This window comes from Hemitrygon akajei, chromosome 1 (assembly GCF_048418815.1).
Source record: "Hemitrygon akajei chromosome 1, sHemAka1.3, whole genome shotgun sequence".
NCBI lineage: Eukaryota > Metazoa > Chordata > Chondrichthyes > Myliobatiformes > Dasyatidae > Hemitrygon > Hemitrygon akajei.
The window spans coordinates 112,937,304-112,954,476 of record NC_133124.1 but is presented as its reverse complement, the minus strand read 5'-3'; the positions used below and the strand labels follow the sequence as shown (position 1 = coordinate 112,954,476).

The 17,173-nt window shown below is 39.2% G+C and overlaps 1 protein-coding gene across 1 annotated transcript in view; it reads left to right on the top strand.

Moving 5' to 3' along the window:
- Window positions 1–16,959, top strand: part of mrpl13 (mitochondrial ribosomal protein L13) — a 118,838-nt gene extending 101,879 nt beyond the window's left edge. The window contains exon 7 of the mRNA XM_073050262.1: window positions 16,843–16,959. Within this exon, the coding sequence (XP_072906363.1) occupies window positions 16,843–16,867 (25 nt within the window). The 3' untranslated portion in view covers window positions 16,868–16,959. The remainder of the gene's footprint in view (window positions 1–16,842) is intronic.
- Window positions 16,960–17,173: the final 214 nt, after the last annotated feature.

Genomic DNA, 17,173 nt, shown 5'->3' with positions numbered 1-17,173 from the left:
TAATTATCTTGGATTTGGAGAGGGGAATTTTGGATTAATCTATTTATAATCATCCCAATTCCAGGCCTAGTCTTTTCATTTCTACACTAACAATCCTTCAAAAATGATATTCTTACAAGATTTGGCTTACTGAGATATTGTGGACTAGATTTGCTTTCCAGAAAGTGCATGTAAAATATAATAGCAACATGCTGGAGGAGTAACTCAGCAAGTCAGACAGCATCTGTGGAGGTGAATTAAGTAGTCAACATTTCAGGCCGATTCCCATCATCAGGACTGAAAGGAAGGGGAGAACGCCAAAATAAGGTGGGGGGAGGGAAAGGAGTAGAAGCTAGTGGATGATTGGTGCGACCGGGTGGGGGGATTGGTTGAAAAAGAACGGATATAATAGAAGGTGGTCGGCCATGGAATAAAGGGAAGGAGGAGGGGAACCATAATGACGTAATGTGTAGGTGAGAAGAGATGGTAAATAGAATGGGGAATGTAAAAAGGGAGAAAGGGAAAGGGGGGAGTAGTTGCCAGAATATAGAGAAAACGAATGTTCATGCATCAGGTTGAAGGCCACCGAGATAGAATGTGAGGTGTTGCTCCTCCAGTCTGAGCTAGGCCTCACCAACAGACTCACAGGCAAAGTGCTGGCTCACCGGGAAGGTCTATTTGGAACCCTCAGTGGCGAGGGAGGAGGTGTAAGGCAGGTGTAGCACTTGTATTGCTTGTAGGAATAAGTTCCAGGAGAGAGATCAGTGGGGAGGTACAACAGCCTCCAGGTACCATCCTAAATTGGGATATTGTGTTTCTGTACCTGATTGGAATTAAATGTTGATATTGTGCTACAATCTGTCTTAATTCTCACTAGGAGAATTTTTGCTTTACTGGAGCTTCCTTTTAAAAAAAACAGTTATTTAAAAGCTATTCTTAATTTTAATTTTTACTCGGTAATAATCAACTGTCAACTAAAATTGGATGAAATGTTTTGTGCTTGCAGATAATGAATGGGAAAAAAAATTCATTTTGAATGTTAAGATTACCTTTCCGCTGAACTTGGGTTCATGCAGCACAAGCAATGATAACACAAGAGATTCTGCAGATGCTAGAAATATTGAGTAACACAAATGCTGAAGGAACTCGGAGTCAAGCAGTATCTATTGAGAATAAACGGGTCAGCGTTTTGGGCAGAGATCCTTCATCAGGACTGATGAAGGGCCATGGTCAGAAGAGTCAACAATTTATCCCCCTGTGTAAATGCTGCTAGCTTGCTGAAATCCTCCAGAATTTTGTGTGAGTAGTATCAAGCATTTAATGTGAAGTTTCAGTTTTCTTTGTGACTGGTGACTGCACATAGATAGATAGATACTTTATTCATCCCCATGGGGAAATTCAACTTTTTTTCCAATGTCCCATACACTTGTTGTAGCAAAACTAATTACATACAATACTTAACTCAGTAAAAAAATATGATATGCATCTAAATCACCATCTCAAAAAGCATTAATAATAGCTTTTAAAAAGTTCTTAAGTCCTGGCGGTAGAATTGTAAAGCCTAATGGCATTGGGGAGTATTGACCTCTTCATCCTGTCTGAGGAGCATTGCATCGATAGTAACCTGTCACTGAAACTGCATCTCTGTCTCTGGATGGTGCTATGTAGAGGATGTTCAGAGTTATCCATAATTGACCGTAGCCTACTCAGCGCCCTTCGCTCAGCTACCGATGTTAAACTCTCCAGTACTTTGCCCACGACAGAGCCCGCCTTCCTTACCAGCTTATTAAGACGTGAGGCGTCCGTCTTCTTAATGGCTCATGTGTCTAGCAGCAGAAAATGATAAACCAGAAATCATCCAAAACAATGGGCAAGATTGTGCTGGAAAAGTAAAAGGAAAGTGTTTTCTCAACCACGCATTAATGAGCAAACTATTCTACCAGTTCAGTAGATTAAAAGATGCATAGTGAATGGTCAGTGTTCAGTGCTTGGTTGCTACAGTTTGGCTCACAGGAACAACTTTTTTCCTTGTCTCTTTGTTATATTTAGGAACATTCTGCACTGTGCACTAATTAACCAATAAACACCATACAGAACGTTAAGCTGCCCAGGCTCTGGATTAAACTTTTAATCTCCTGTCTAATTCTATCAGGTGGCGAGATTTTATAGATGTTCTGCTCTCCAGCTGAAATAATGAATAGAGCCAACTCTGTGGTGAGAGGCAGAATCAATTGGTCACAAGTTACCAGGCCAACTGCTAATCATCCTGTTCTGAATTTAAATTTACAATTTCAGTTAACTCTGCAACAACACATCAATTATTGCAGTAACACAAATAAGTGTTCTGGTTTCATTGTACCTGGTAGCAACTTTCTAATATTACACTAATGGTATACTTAGAGCAAATAATTCTTTGTAAGTGTAGGCAGTACCATTCCAGTAGGGTTTCCGCGCTTAGATAAAAATCTTTAAGTGCTGGTATTGTATTAGAAACCTAGTTAGATGTGCCCATATATTTTGCATTATGTTTTATACTGTACAGTGTCTCATTAGACTTGTTGCTGTCCTGGCTTTCCCAGTTCTCCAGAGGCAACGCTAGTTTCAATAACAGCTGTTGTGCATTGTTCGAGTGATGTCAACTATTTGTGTGCCAGTATCCCCAATTCAGTCTGTACAGACACAGATCAGCACATCCAGGATCAATGGGAATGTGGGTTTTGAACGGGGCAGAGAATGGAATTAATGCCTGAGAACTGAGCGTAGCCACCCCCCTGCCTCACCAGTCATTGATATATAGCAAATTTAAAGCTTGACATTGGCAGCATAGGCTTGTGTCTACAAAGTGGTCATAGTGTTGCTGTACTGAGGTAGTAGTTAGAATTGTATTGGTTTGTTCAGCAACCAAATGCTTGAAAGGAAATAGCTGTTCTTATACATAGTAATGGGACTTCAGGATATTTGTGCCTGCTCTTCAATGGTAGTTGTAATAAGATGGCCAGGACAGATGATGGGGTCTTTGATGATAGATGTTGCCTTCTTGATACAGTGCCTCATGCAGATACTTCAAATGATGGGAGGGATGTTCCTATGATGTATTGAGCTGAATCTACTACTCTCTGCAGCCTTTTACATTGCTGCACATCCAGATTGCCATACCAAACCATGATGCAACCTACCAAGTTACTTTCTGTTTGGAGTGTTCAATGCCATGTTGAACCTCCTTAACCTTCTAAGGTAGAGACACTAGCATGCCTTCATTGTCATTGCATTTATGTGTTGGGCCTGCATCTCTCTCCCAAATCCACCCCTACCCTCCCCAGTTAACTCGATCTGCTGTTTGTCCTTCAGCACTCCTTGGTCCATCTATCACCTACCAATCATTGTCCTCTCTTGAAACTGATCATCTTCCCTCTCCATTCCCAGTCCTGATTCAAAGTTTCAATCCAAAATATCAACAATTCCTTTCCCTAAAGATGCTCCTCAACCCACTGAGTTCTTCCTGTAGATTGTCTGTTGAAAAGGATTAAGTTTGATTAATAATATCCAGGTGCACGCTCAAATCCCACCATACTAGTTAGGGAATTCAGATTCAGTTCAATAAATCTGGAATATAAAAAAAACTAAATACAGTAATTTGCTCTCTGTGTGTGCGTAAACAAAATTACTTGTCTCATAAATCTCCCTTAAACATTCCCCCTTTCACGTTAATGATATGCCCTCATGTATTTGACATTTCTACCCTGAAAAAAGACAGTTATCTTCTATCAATTCGCCCCTAAGCCACTAACTCCTGAGAAAACACCTCAAGTTTGTTCAACCTCTCCTGTTAATTAGTACTCTCCAATCCAGGCAAAATCCTGGTGTACATCTTTTAGAGTGTTTTAGGTAGGAGGTATTCTTCAGCCCTTCTTCAATAAACAAGTGTGCAAGGGCATCTGTAGACTGCAGGCTACTCCTGCTGTGTTTGATAAGCATAGAAACATAGAAAACCTACAGCACAATACAGGCCCTTCGGCCCACAAAGTTGTGCCGAACATGTCCCTACCTCAGAAATGACTAGGGTTTCCTATAGCCCTCTATTTTTCTAAGCTCCATGTACCTATCCAAAAGTCTCTTAAAAGACCCTATCGTATCTGCCTCCACCACCGTTGCTGACAGCTCATTCTACACACTCACCACTCTCTGCGTAAAAAAAACTTACCCCTGACATCTCCTCTGTACCTACTGCCCAGCATCTTAAACCTGTGCCCTCTTGTGGCAGCCATTTCAACCTTGGGAAAAAGCCTCTGACTATCCACACGATCAATGCCTCTCATCATCTTATACACCTCTATCAGGTCACCTCTCATCCTCTGTCTAAATAAGACAGTGATTTATCAAGCCAAGAAAATAAGCACAACAAAGACAATATTATCTCCTACACTTTATATATCTAAAGCCTTCTGTTCCACATCTAGATTTAGAATAGTGGATTTATATTGACGTGGCTGGTCATTCCAATCAATTCTGAAACTGTAAGAAATATTCTCAATTTTTGTTGCTGTGGTGCAGGCAGTTGTTGTGGGAAGTTCTATACAGTCAGCCCTCCTTATCCGCGGGTTCCACATGCACCGATTCAATCAACCGCAGATCGGGAAAACTCGGAAGTTCTCTCTCCAGCACTCGTTCTTTGAGTATTGTTCGCCTCGCGTCTCGTTTGGTTGCTACATTGTTTCTGTGAAAAAATGGCTCCTAAAAAGCAATTAAGTGGTCAAAGCAATTCCTCAAAGGCTAGGAGGGAGCGTAAAGTGCTATCTCTCGCCAAGAAAGTAAAAATCTTAGATCTTTTGAAAAGTGGTATGTCGCTTGCCGAAGTGGTCCTCAGCCCTCACCCTCCACAGTTCCTGACCTTAGTATTATTGAGCCTTCACCAAAGCGTCCGTATTCCCTAAACAATACAGTGTAACAACTTTTTACATATCATTTCCATTGTATTAGGTATTAAAAGTACTGTAATCTAGAGATCGTTGTTTGAGCATTGTTCACCTCGCGTCTCATTCGTTCGCTACTTGTGTTATGAGCGAGAGGAGGGAGTTTAAAGCTAGTAGGGGATGGCTGGCTAGCTATGGAAAGCATTACAGCCTCAAGAACTTAAAGATCACTGGAGAATCGGGATCGGCTGATGCCGAGGCGGCATCAGTGTTCCCGGAAGAGCTACGATGGTTGCGTCTGTACTGAACATGTACAGACTTTTTTTCCTTGTCATTATTCCCTAAACAATACAGTATAACAACTGTTTACATAGTATTTACATTCTATTAGGTATTATTAGTAATCTAGAGATGATTTAAAGTATACGGGAGGATGTGCATAGGTTATATGCAAATACCACACCATTTTATATAAAGGATTTGAGCATCCGCGTTTTTTGGTATCCGCACATAAGGTGGGCCGACTGTACTAGTATGTCAATTACACGCCAGAAAAAATCTCATCCTCAGCATCACAGAAGAGAAGATTAAGTTAATGATGTGTAAATTAAATCATAATCAAATATCATGAGCCTTGGTGTAAACTTCTTTTGATTATGTGAGTCTGGAATAGTTTGACAGAAAGTTAAGTTCCAGAACTTGGGGTGATCAAAGTGCTGTTGGTGCTTGACTGAAATTGTTAAAGTGGACTGTTTTTACAAGGGAATTACATTGGCACTGAGTAACCACACTTTCCAACACATGGAATGGATTTGTGTATCATTTTTAGCTTCACATTAAATGTAAAAATCTGTTCCTTTCTGGTATGATTTCTATATATAAACTTCTCATTAAAAATTCACAGCAATTGCTGTACAAAATCCAGATTAAAAGAAGAAATATGTTGCTTTATTTGAAAGGGAAAAACAAACTGATAAATAGGAACAAATAATTGCATGCTATTTTTAAAGCTCCAACCACTAGGATTGGGTAAGATGCAGCCTCAGAGTTTCTCTTGAGAATAGGGGGGGCATTCCCCTATGTAGTCATTGGGACAGCAACTGATATATACCTTCCACACATCCTTCATCCCCACTACCACTCATGTTTGGTGTGCACATGCAGGGTTGCTGGATGCTATTTCATTGGCTCTTCACTCAAGCCTGTAATATATAGACATTGAAGATGCATACATCAGGATGGTTTTCATTGACTGCAGCTGAGCATTCAATACTATCCTCTGCTGGAAGCTAATCAATAAGCTCCAAGACGTAGACCTCTATATCTCCCTGTGCAACTGGATTGTTGATTTCCTACTTGCAGACCCCAGTCAGTTTGGATTAGTAACATCACCTCATCCACAGTCACCATCAGCACAAGGCTGTGTGCTTAGACCCTGGATTTCTTCGGCTTGAGGCCAAGTACAACTCCAATGCCATATTTAAATTTTTTAATGACACTATTGTTGTTGACCAAATCAAAGGTGGCAAGGAATTCCTATACAGTATAGGAGGGGGACTGAAAATTGTGTTGAATGTTGCGACAACCTCTAACTCAACATCAGCAAAACTAAAAAGCTTGATTGGTGACTACAGGAGAAAGAAACCAGCAGTCCATAAGCCAGTCCTCATTAGGGGATCAGAGATGGAACTTTAAATTCCTTGGTGGTGTTATTTTAGGAGATCTGTCCTGGGCAGGAAATCAGAGCCATTTCAAAGAAGGCACAGCAGTTCCTCTACTTTCTTAAAAATTTCAGCAGATTCAATATGTCATCTAAATTCCTGTCAAATTTCTATAGCTGCACAGTGGAGTGGAGAATATCCTGACTAGTTGCATCACAGAAACACCAGTGCCCAAGAATGGAAAAACATTACAAGAAGTACTGAATACAACTCCATCCATCTCAGGAAAAGGCCGCCCCACCACTGTGCACATCTGCGAGGAGTGCTGCCACAAGAAAAGAGCATCCATCAGCAAGGATCCCCGCCGTCAGGAAGGAGGTACAGAGACCTTGGGTCCCACACCACTAGGTCCTCCTTCAACCAACTTCACTCACCTCAACACCAAGCTGATTCCACAACCTATGGACTCACTTTCGAGGATCTGCATCTCATGTCCTCAGTATTATTTATTTACTTATTTATTTTTATTATTATTTGTTTTTCTTTTGTATTTGCACAATTTGTCATCTTCTGCACATTGATAGTTTGTCAGTCTTTGTGTGTAGTTTTTCATTGTTTCTGGTGTATTTGTTCATCTGTGAATGCCTACAGGAAAATGAGTTTCAGGGTCATATATGCTGACATACACACGCTTTGATAATAAATTTACTTTGAACTTTAAACTTCAAGGGATGAGGGCTTCATGGGCTGAGCCAGCATTTAACTTCCCATCGCTCGTTGTCCCTGAGAAGGTGCTGGTGAGCTGCCTTCCTCAACTGCTGGAGTACTTGAAGGGTGTATAGTGATGATCACAATGATGGTAGACGGAGAGTTCCAAGATTCTGACCCATTGGCAAAAGAACAATGATATATTTCCAAGAATGGTATGCAACTTGGAGGATTACTTCCAGGTGATGATGTTCTGATGGAGGTTATAGGATTGGAAGGTACTGTCTAAGGCATCTAACCCCCAAACTAAATAACCATCCAGGCAAACTATCCTGTCAAACTCCACAAGAATTTTTAATGTTTCAGTGAGATCTCCTCTCATTCTATTAAAATGAGAGAGTATACACCCTGTTTGTTTTATTTCTCCTCGGAGGTCAAAACCCCATTCCCCACCTCCCTCCTGCCATCACAGGATTCAGCCTGGTAAACTTCTGTTGTGGTCGGGGATGTTGCAGTGAAAATGATCTTTGCGTTTATCCAGCTTTTACCATTGTAGCAAAAGAAAAGAGAGAATATAAACACGATTTACAATTGATTCAATGTAGGCACCAGCATGCTGACATTGACTCCTGGAATTTGGATGTGTTAACATGGATTTCTCCAGTTTCATCTGCAAAATGGCAGTTCCAGTTTAAATGACAATACTCCTGCCTCTGAGTCAAAGTTATGGGTTCAAGTCTCACTGCTGTCAGATCTGGGCTGCTATTTGTGTTGACAGTGTGCTAATTTCTGGAAGAGGTGTTATCCAGGACCTCATTAGTTAGCTCAAGATGTGCTCCTTTTTCTCTGAATGTACTATACAGGTTTCCCCCGCTATCCGAAGGGAGAGCATTCCTGTGAAACTGTTTGTAAGCCGAAATGATGTAAAGCGAAGAAGCAATTACCATTTATTAATATGGGAAAAATTTGTGAGCGTTCTCAGACCCAAAAAATAACCTACAAAATCATGCCAAATAACACATAAAACCTAAAATAACAGTAACATATAGTAAAAGCAGAAATGATATGATAAATGCACAACCTCTATAAAGCAGGAATACTTTTCTGCGATGTCTAGCGTAGCAAAAATCTCACTACTTAGCGCTACTAGCATAGCAGAAGCAGTCTCATACCAAATAACAAATCATACCAAATGCCACATAAAAATACACAGCCTATATAAAGTAGAAAGAATGTATGTACTGTACAGTGTAGTTTCACTTACCAGAATGAGGAAGACAGCAAGCACACTGATGATGGTGTGTGAGTCGTCGGAGGTTGGGTGCACGGAACACAACAGGAAGTGTTTTCTTATAAACAACTTTAAGTGCCCTCGGATTTTCTGAATGGTACACTAGTAGAGGCTGAAGGACAGCATCACCAGTGGCGTTAGTCATAGGCATTAGGGTAAACCTGTCCTTCGATGCCTTGTGTCTCTTAGCCTGCTTTTCTTCTATCGAAATAAATGTCTTGCTCGGCAATTTTTGCTCAGAACTTTTCGGCAGCTTTAGTATCAGCCAAAGCACTCTTTCCAGTAAACGTTAAACTACGAAGCTGCCCTCGCCTCAGAAACCAATCAAACCACCCATGACTACCTTTAAATTCCACTTTCACAACACTTTCATCACCATCATCCAGTGCTTTTTGTTTCAGCTTATTAAAAAGACTGACTGATTTCTCCTTAGTTATAAGATAACTTAACAGAACACCACACTTTGTACACCTATCAATCCACTCAAGCAATAGACTTTTCATTTTATCCATTATTTGGATGCCGACTAAGCAAGACCACTTTGCTACGAGCAGAACCAACAGTAACATCGGCAGCTTTCAAGAGTTTTTTTTTCTGCATATAAATAGTGCGAATGGTCCAACACACGGCCAATGTCCTTACTTCGTTCACCACGATCAAAATGTTGAATTATGTCTAGTTTTACACTAAGTGTAACACCCTTACGAGCTCTCTTAGGCTTTTCCGGTACCTTAGAACTCATCTTGCTAACGGATGCACAAAATAAATCAACATAAAGCACAGATGCTCACAGGTACGTGTTTAAGCTATGGCGGCTAGAATGCAGTTCCGGGTGAGGAGCTGCCTTTTTTCGTAAAAGTGAAAACATCTTCTATTAGTGAAAACAGGAAACTAATGTAGTTCTTTCGTAACACTGAGGTGTCGTAAAGCGAACATTCAAAAAACGGGGGCCACCTGTACTTAAAATTTGATAAGGTGCCCTCTTAAAGTGACCATAGAAGATAAATCCTAAAGACTTCCATTCAAGATGTACCTGCATACAACACTCCTTCAATCAATATTTCCTGGATAGATCTTGAAACCATATATTTCACTTCTTTTATGTCTTTTACTTTTGTTTTTCATCTTGGATGTGATTCTGGAAATGTTGGAGGTTGTGATTTGCAGTTTATGGTCAGTTGGATGTTCCAGCACTCTGCAGTCTCCAAGACGATTCTAGGAGGCAGAGGCAGTGTGCGCAAATCCCATCGCAGGCAGGTTGTGGGACGGGGCTTAAGTCATTGTTTGACTCCATTTTGCTGATTAAAGCTTCATTGTGCACTGATTAAAGCAACAAGAGAGATTGAAACAACGAGGCAAGTGTGGAGGGTGAGCGCTGGCTGCCTGTCTTTTAATGGCTCTGCTACAGAGAAAGTTGCCCAGGAAATTAACTTTGACTATAGACTTTTTTTCAATCTTAGAGTTATTTTTATATTCTGTGATTTTCACCCAATCTTTCTTGTGTTTTTTATGTGCGGGGAGAGAAATTTGAGGGTCAATGTGCCTCTTCCATTTTATTCATTTTTATTGTGTGGGAGGAGGGATTTTGAGAGCTAATGGTCATGATGCTTTTCTTTTCTTTCTTGGTTTCATGGCTACTCAGAGAAGTATTTCAAGTTGTATATATTGAACCTTTGATGATGTTGGAGGTAAGTATTGGCGTGTGTAGAAGATTGGCTGATTAATAGGAAACGAAGTACAAGCTGTCCCCTGGTTAAGAGCACCCATTTTATGGACACACCTACATATAAACAAGCTCCTCAAATGTTATTACAATTCAAAAGTCCAACATATGTTCATTCCTGCGAACAGCATAAATTTACTCTCTCCACTTTGAGTAATTGTTTGTTCTAATCAGTCTCGTATTCTCTTAATGCCATTCATTACAGAACTGTCAAAGTGTGATTACTATATCAAGTGATTCTTGTATATATTTTGTGACTTACGGACAAAATCAATTTGTATAAACATGTTTGCAAAAAGAAAACCCTTTTGTTACCAAGGGGTGGTCTGTAGACATAAATGGGTCTTTTTCTAATTAGCAAGATATTAATAACATCTTTGACTTTTAACGTTTATATAAATTATATGGATAAAGCTACCAAAGGCAGGGTTACTAGTCTTGCTGATGACATAAGAACAGGTATGAATAAGTGATAAAGAGGTACAAGGGGACTGTAAAGGAATATACTGTAGATCAGGGGTGGCCAACCTACGGCACATTTGGCGCATTAGATGGTTAGAAGTGGCGCTTTGCACCCTAGTGATAATAATAAAAAAGTAAGCCTACTCATGCAAAAAGTATTAACCAAAAACCGATTTGTGGAAACAAAATCTGTAACAGGAATTCAAGTAGCTTAGAGCTAGAAATGGGTTTTACAGAGAATAAGTCTAAAACTTAGCAATTATTTTTTAGTGATTTTATTATTTTGTGCACATCTTTTAGCGAATGTTATCTTCTTTCACATTAATCTGTTTTCAATTTTAAAAAATGTTCATTGAGTCAAACTAGGAAAGAAGGACTTTTGTTCTGCAGTCGTTCCATAACTGTTCAATACACATTTGATACACCAGCGGTATGTCACAGGTTTTTGCCAGTCAGTTTACAATTGACACTCGTGCACTACGGAGTTGTGTTTTGTTCGTCCTTTGTGAACATTTGCAGTTTTGTACTTTTTTGAAAATTAAGCCTTGTTTTTACATTCAGTTACCCAACACAGTGCAAAAGAAAATGAGCAAAAGGAAAGTAGAAAGTGATAGTAAGCATGAATTCAATGAACAATGGGAAAATGAGTTCCTATTTATAGCGGGTCCGTCAGGAAAACCATTGTGCATTGTGTCATTAAAACTCATTGTTTAACCACTCCACAGATTTCATATTAGCAAGCTATAGTTTTGGCAAGATGTTGAGGACATCTACTTTGTGCATGACACGAGTAATTTTTCCAACAATTGTTTACAGACAGATTATTTCACTTTTAATTGACTATATCACAATTCCAGTGGGGCAGAAGTTTACAAACAAAATCAAAAGAAATTAGCCAAAACCTCAGGGAAAAAAAATTATCTGGTTCATTCTTGGGAGCAATTTCCAAACGCCTGATGGTACCACGTTCATCTGTACAAACAACAGTATGCAAGTATAAACACCATGGGACCACGCAGCCATCATACCACTCAGGAAGGAGATGCATTCTGTCTCCTAGAGATGAACGTACTTTGGCATGAAAATGCAAATCAATCCCAGAACAACAGCAAAGGACCCTGTGAAGATGCTGGAGGAAGCAGGTAGACAAGTATCTATATCCACAGTAAAACGAGTCCTATATCGACATAACCTGAAAGGCTGCTCGGCAAGGAAGAAGCCACTGCTCCAAAACACCATTAAAAAAAGCCAGACTACAGTTTGCAAGTGCACATGGGGACAAAGATCTGACTTTTTGGAGAAATGTCCTCTGGTCTGATGAAACAAAAATTGAACTGTTTGGCCATGATAACCATCGTTATGTTTGGAGGATAAAGGGTGAGGCTTGCAAGCCGAAGAACACCGTCCCAACCATGAAGCATGGGGGGTGGCAGCAGCATGTCGTGGGGGTGCTTTGCTGCAGGAGGGACTGGTGCACTTCAAAATAGATGGCATCATGAGGAAGAAAAATTAATGTGGATGTATTGAAGCAACATCTCAAGATATCAGCCAGGAAGTTAAAGCTCAGTTGTAAATGGGTCTTCCAGATGGACAATGACCCCAAGCATAGTTCCAAAGTTGTGGCAAAATTGCTACGGACAACAAAGTCAGGGTATTAGAGTGGCCATCACAATGTCCTGACCTCAGTCCGATAGAAAATTTGTGGGCAGACCTGAAAAAGCGTGTGTGAGCAAGGAGGCCTACAAACCTGACTCAGTTACATCAGTTCTGTCTGGAGGAATGGAACAAAATTCCAGCAACTTATTGTGAGAAGTTTGTGGAAGGCTACCCAAAACGTTTAACCCAAGTTAAACAATTTAAAGGCAATGCTACCAAATACTAACAAAGTGTATGTAAACTTCTAACCCACTGAGAATGTGATGAAAGAAATAAAAGCTGAAATAAATCATGCTACTATTATTCTGACATTTCACATTCTTAAAATAAAGTAGTGATCCTAACTGACCTAAGACAGAGAATGTTTTCTAGGATTAAATGTCAGGAATTGTGAAAAGCTGAGTTTAACTGTATTTGGCTAAGGTGTATGTAAACTTCTGACTTCAACTGTATACCAGTGATATTAAACCTAATTCAGATTCTGACTATAGATGGTAAAGTGAATGAATGGGCAAATGAAGTAAAGTGTGAGAAAATGTGAAAATGTCTTTTTTTGGAGGAGAAGGAAATGTCTAAACGGTGTGAGATTAGTGTTTTCTCAGATACACCAACCTCAAGCTCAGCTTCACGCCATACTACAACTATCCTTTTGTGCAATAAAATGGACTGTTGACCTCACAACCTACTTTGTTATGGCCTTGGACTCTATTAATTTGCCTGCATCGCACGTTCTTTGTAATTGTAATACTATAGTGTACATTCTCTTCTTGCTTCCCTTGCACTACCTCAATACATTGTTGTAATGAAATGATCTGCATGTGAACAATTTTTTTCACTGTAAAAGGGATTTAAGTGTCCTAATGCATGATTGTCAAAAGGTTAGTATACAACTACAACTACTATGGCGTTAGGATATCTCTTAAAAAAAAACTGAGGAACGGTCTGTGTTTCTTGTATCAGAATATAGAGAGCATAGTCTTAAACTGGCTGCCCGCTCAATAGAAAATGCTTCAGCAGACTTCAAGAGGACTGTGAAAGTCTCAGAAATGTGTGAGGAAATTTATTGAAAAGGCTAAAGCAGGTGTAAAGTTCATGATAATGTTTGAGCAGAAATCAAATTAGCTATTGATGAGAAATGATGTTGAATGATTCCAATATAGTGATTCCCTGTAAAGTAAGTGTGCAAGTGGAGAAACCCATGAAAAGCTAACAACATCTGGGGTTTTATAAATGAGGATATACAGTGCAGGAGAGCTGGTAATTAAGGAACTGAATAAGACTGATTCACTCCATATCCAATACATATTTGGAATGAAATGCTTCCAGAGATAAAGATTACTCTGTACATTGCATCACTGATGAGCAAACCTCCCTCTAATGTGTGCATGCATCTGCTGCTGCTAGCGCACAAAGGATTTATACTGCACACAAAAGCTTGTCACGCTCTACCTTGTTGGCATGTTAAATATATTTCATGGTCGTACACAATCACTTTTCCATTTCCAGTTTCTGATGTGGACGATGGCGACAATGTGACATTTGCTATAATTTGTCTTCAGATTTTAGAAATGGCTTATTTATGGTGTTTTTATTGAAGAAATTATTGATTCACTATGTTGAATTCCAAGGAAGCAAAGAGTGTGAAGCGCAAAAGAACTGCTAGTTCATTTAAAGTGGAGTGGCTTTTAGTGGCTTTGCGAAGTTGGTGGACGCTGGCAGAACTTTCTTGCACTAGAGCTACCTGTGAAAGAGATGTTAGCCTAATGAATCAAATCAAAAACAAACTGAGAAACCATTTAATTGATTGTCATTTGGATATGCTGATGAGAATTCAAAGCTATCTGTTGGAAGGAGGATTTATTAGTCTTGACAGAGTTTACAAAAAATGGGTAAATGCGAAAGACAGGAGGGAGAAAAATGACTAAGCAACTTAAATATGGTCATTATCTTGTTCAACTTTACATCTCTTATGTAATTCAGCTACAAAATCTGTTCTGTATGCAATGATTTCCAAATAAAATATCTATGTGGATATTTTATCAACTAGTTTTGTAATTTTATATTTTGACCATTTCAAACAACTTTAATAATATGTGAACAGATTGATATTATTACATGCTGTCATATAGTATATGAGAAATAAGACTCATTGACGTGTATTATTTTATTTCTTCTAAGCAATGAACAACAAACCGGACTCGGTAGTTTATTATCTTTAGAATAGCTTCAGGTTTACTTCCATTTAAAAACTCAGTTCACATATGTTGTTGTCACTGGGCAATAAATTGCACAGCACAAGATGTTTGCACACACTGGTCATTACAAATTAGAGAGGACATTGCTGATAAGATGGAGGGCTAAAATTTTGTTCAAATAGTACAGTTGCGCATCCAGCATCAAGTGGTTGAAAAGTTGTCACAGATACCAAATTGGAAAAAAAAATTGAAAAAGAAGTTCTTAATTTATTTTTAAACAATGTGCACATTGATGTATATAAAGATTGGCACCTTCAGAATTAATTAAGGTAGAAACTTGTATATCCTAAAGTTTTTAAAAGCATGTATGGTTTGAACTATATATCTGCATACATTATTGCATACCATTTTTAGGGTTGCTAACCCTGATTTGGCTTAATAAAATAATTGAAAAACTCAATTGACCATCATGCACCAAAGCATCAGATCTCCCTGTTATTTGACACAAAGCAAGTATTAATTCCAGTTCGATAACATAGTTGTTTTGAAGAAAATCACAAGTGGTGCAGATGGTGGAAGAGGGGTAAATCAATAAAGACATCTTGAGACTTTTAATTTGAACTTTTGCAAGAATCTCGCAGTTGTTGTCAGTTTCACAGCAAAAACTAATAGATTTGTTGTCGTTACTAGTATAAAATGCAGGCTATTGTTGTGTTCCTTTATGTTGCAATGTGTTAATCATTAGCTGAGTGCTGTAAGTTATTAACAGACGACTTAGTCTGAATAATTAAGAATGGGTTTCAGATCATTGGGATCTCTTCTGGGAAAGGTATGACCTGCACAAAGAAGATGGGCTACACCTGCACCAGAAGGGGGCCAATGTCCTTGCAGGCAGGTTTGCTAGAGCTGTTGGGGAGCTTATAAGCTAATCTGGCAGGGGATGGGAACTGGTATGATAGGTCTGTGCATTGGGATGTTGATTTACAAGCAGAGGTAGTACATAGTGAGACTGTCAGGAAGGGCAGGCAGATGATGGAGCAAAATTGCAGTCAGTGGGATGAGTTGCAGTGTAAAAGGATGACAAATACAGCCGTGAATGTGTTATATTTGAGATCAGATGATATATGAAATAAGGTAGATAATCTTGTTGTGCAGTTAGAGATTGGCAGATACAATGTCATAGATATCATGGAGTCATGGCTGAAGGATGATTGTAGTTGAGAGTTTAATATCCAAAGAGTTTAATATGCAGAGGAAGGAGACTCTAGCAAGGATGATGACAGAGCAGCAACAGCTAGAGTTTCTAGGAGCAATTCAGAAGATGCAGGATAGATACATCCCAAAGAAAAGGAAGTATTCTGAAAGCAGGATGAAGCAGCTGCGGCTGACAAGGGAAATAATGGCCAACATAAAAGCAAAAGAGGTAGCATGTAATAGAGCAGAAATTAGTGGGAAGTTAGAGAATTGGGAAATTTTAAAAAACCAACAGAAGGCAATGTATGAGTCTGTTAGCATACTAATGCTGAGTCTGTATAAGGCACTGGTGAGGCCTCACAGAGTACTGTAAGCAATTTTGGGCCCTCTATTTAAGAACTTTGGAGAGAATTCAGAGGAGGATGATAAGATTAGCATATGAGGAACAATTGAAGGCTGCGGGCTTGTACTCGCTGGAATTTAGAAGAACAGGGGGGATCTTATTGAAACCTATCGAATGTTGAAAGGCCTTAATAGAGTGGTGGCAGAAGTTCCCACGTTGAGAGTTCCTGTTCTCAGTTCTCGGTTTGAAAAGATTTTCTCCATGACAGAGCACAAGAGGGGCTTCTGCTTCATTTTCCTTTCCTTTCACCTAACTCCTGGTCAAAGAGCACTCGAAAGACTGAGGATTGTATTTAAGATGGTGTATCTGGCTTTAAAATCCATAATCGGAGCTAAAATCTCCTTTAAAGTAATCCACAATATGCTTGTCCAGGATTCAAAATAGTGCTGTAGCTTTGCAAAATGGGTTGGACTGAATCCATCCAGGAGAAATGAATGTGACCCTGGGTAAGCTAATTGAGTGTGTCAGTGCACTCAAAATGAGCTTGTGCTTTTTAAATTAGTTAAAATAAATAGAGCTAAAATGGTGGATATACTGGTATAATGACAGTCGTTTTGGATTTTTCAAAAACTGTCATGTCTCTATTAAATTGAAACAGATGTCGTTTTAGTGTTGGATAAAATTTCACTTTCTGATTTCTGTTTTTTTCCTTCTTTCCAGACCTGATGACTACCGAATGAAGTGAATACATTCCCAAAGGAAGATGGAGATAATCCAAAAGTCTATTTATTCTTAACAGTTCTGGTTTTCAGAATTAAAAGTGGCTTCTTTCCCATACTCCCTGTGACACGAGTCTTAATTTCTAGCAAGCACTCAATTTGAGTGAAAACTGTAGATTTGATTTAATAGCAGAGTGAAACAAACTTGAAGTGGGTGAACAGAGTTCAAGAAAAAGGAGCAAAAGAGGATGGCAAGTTCTTCCTCAGTCAATGGTTGGAGAGGTAAGATGGAGACATTCCTCTGAGCCTGAATGTTTTAGCATGATCCAAAT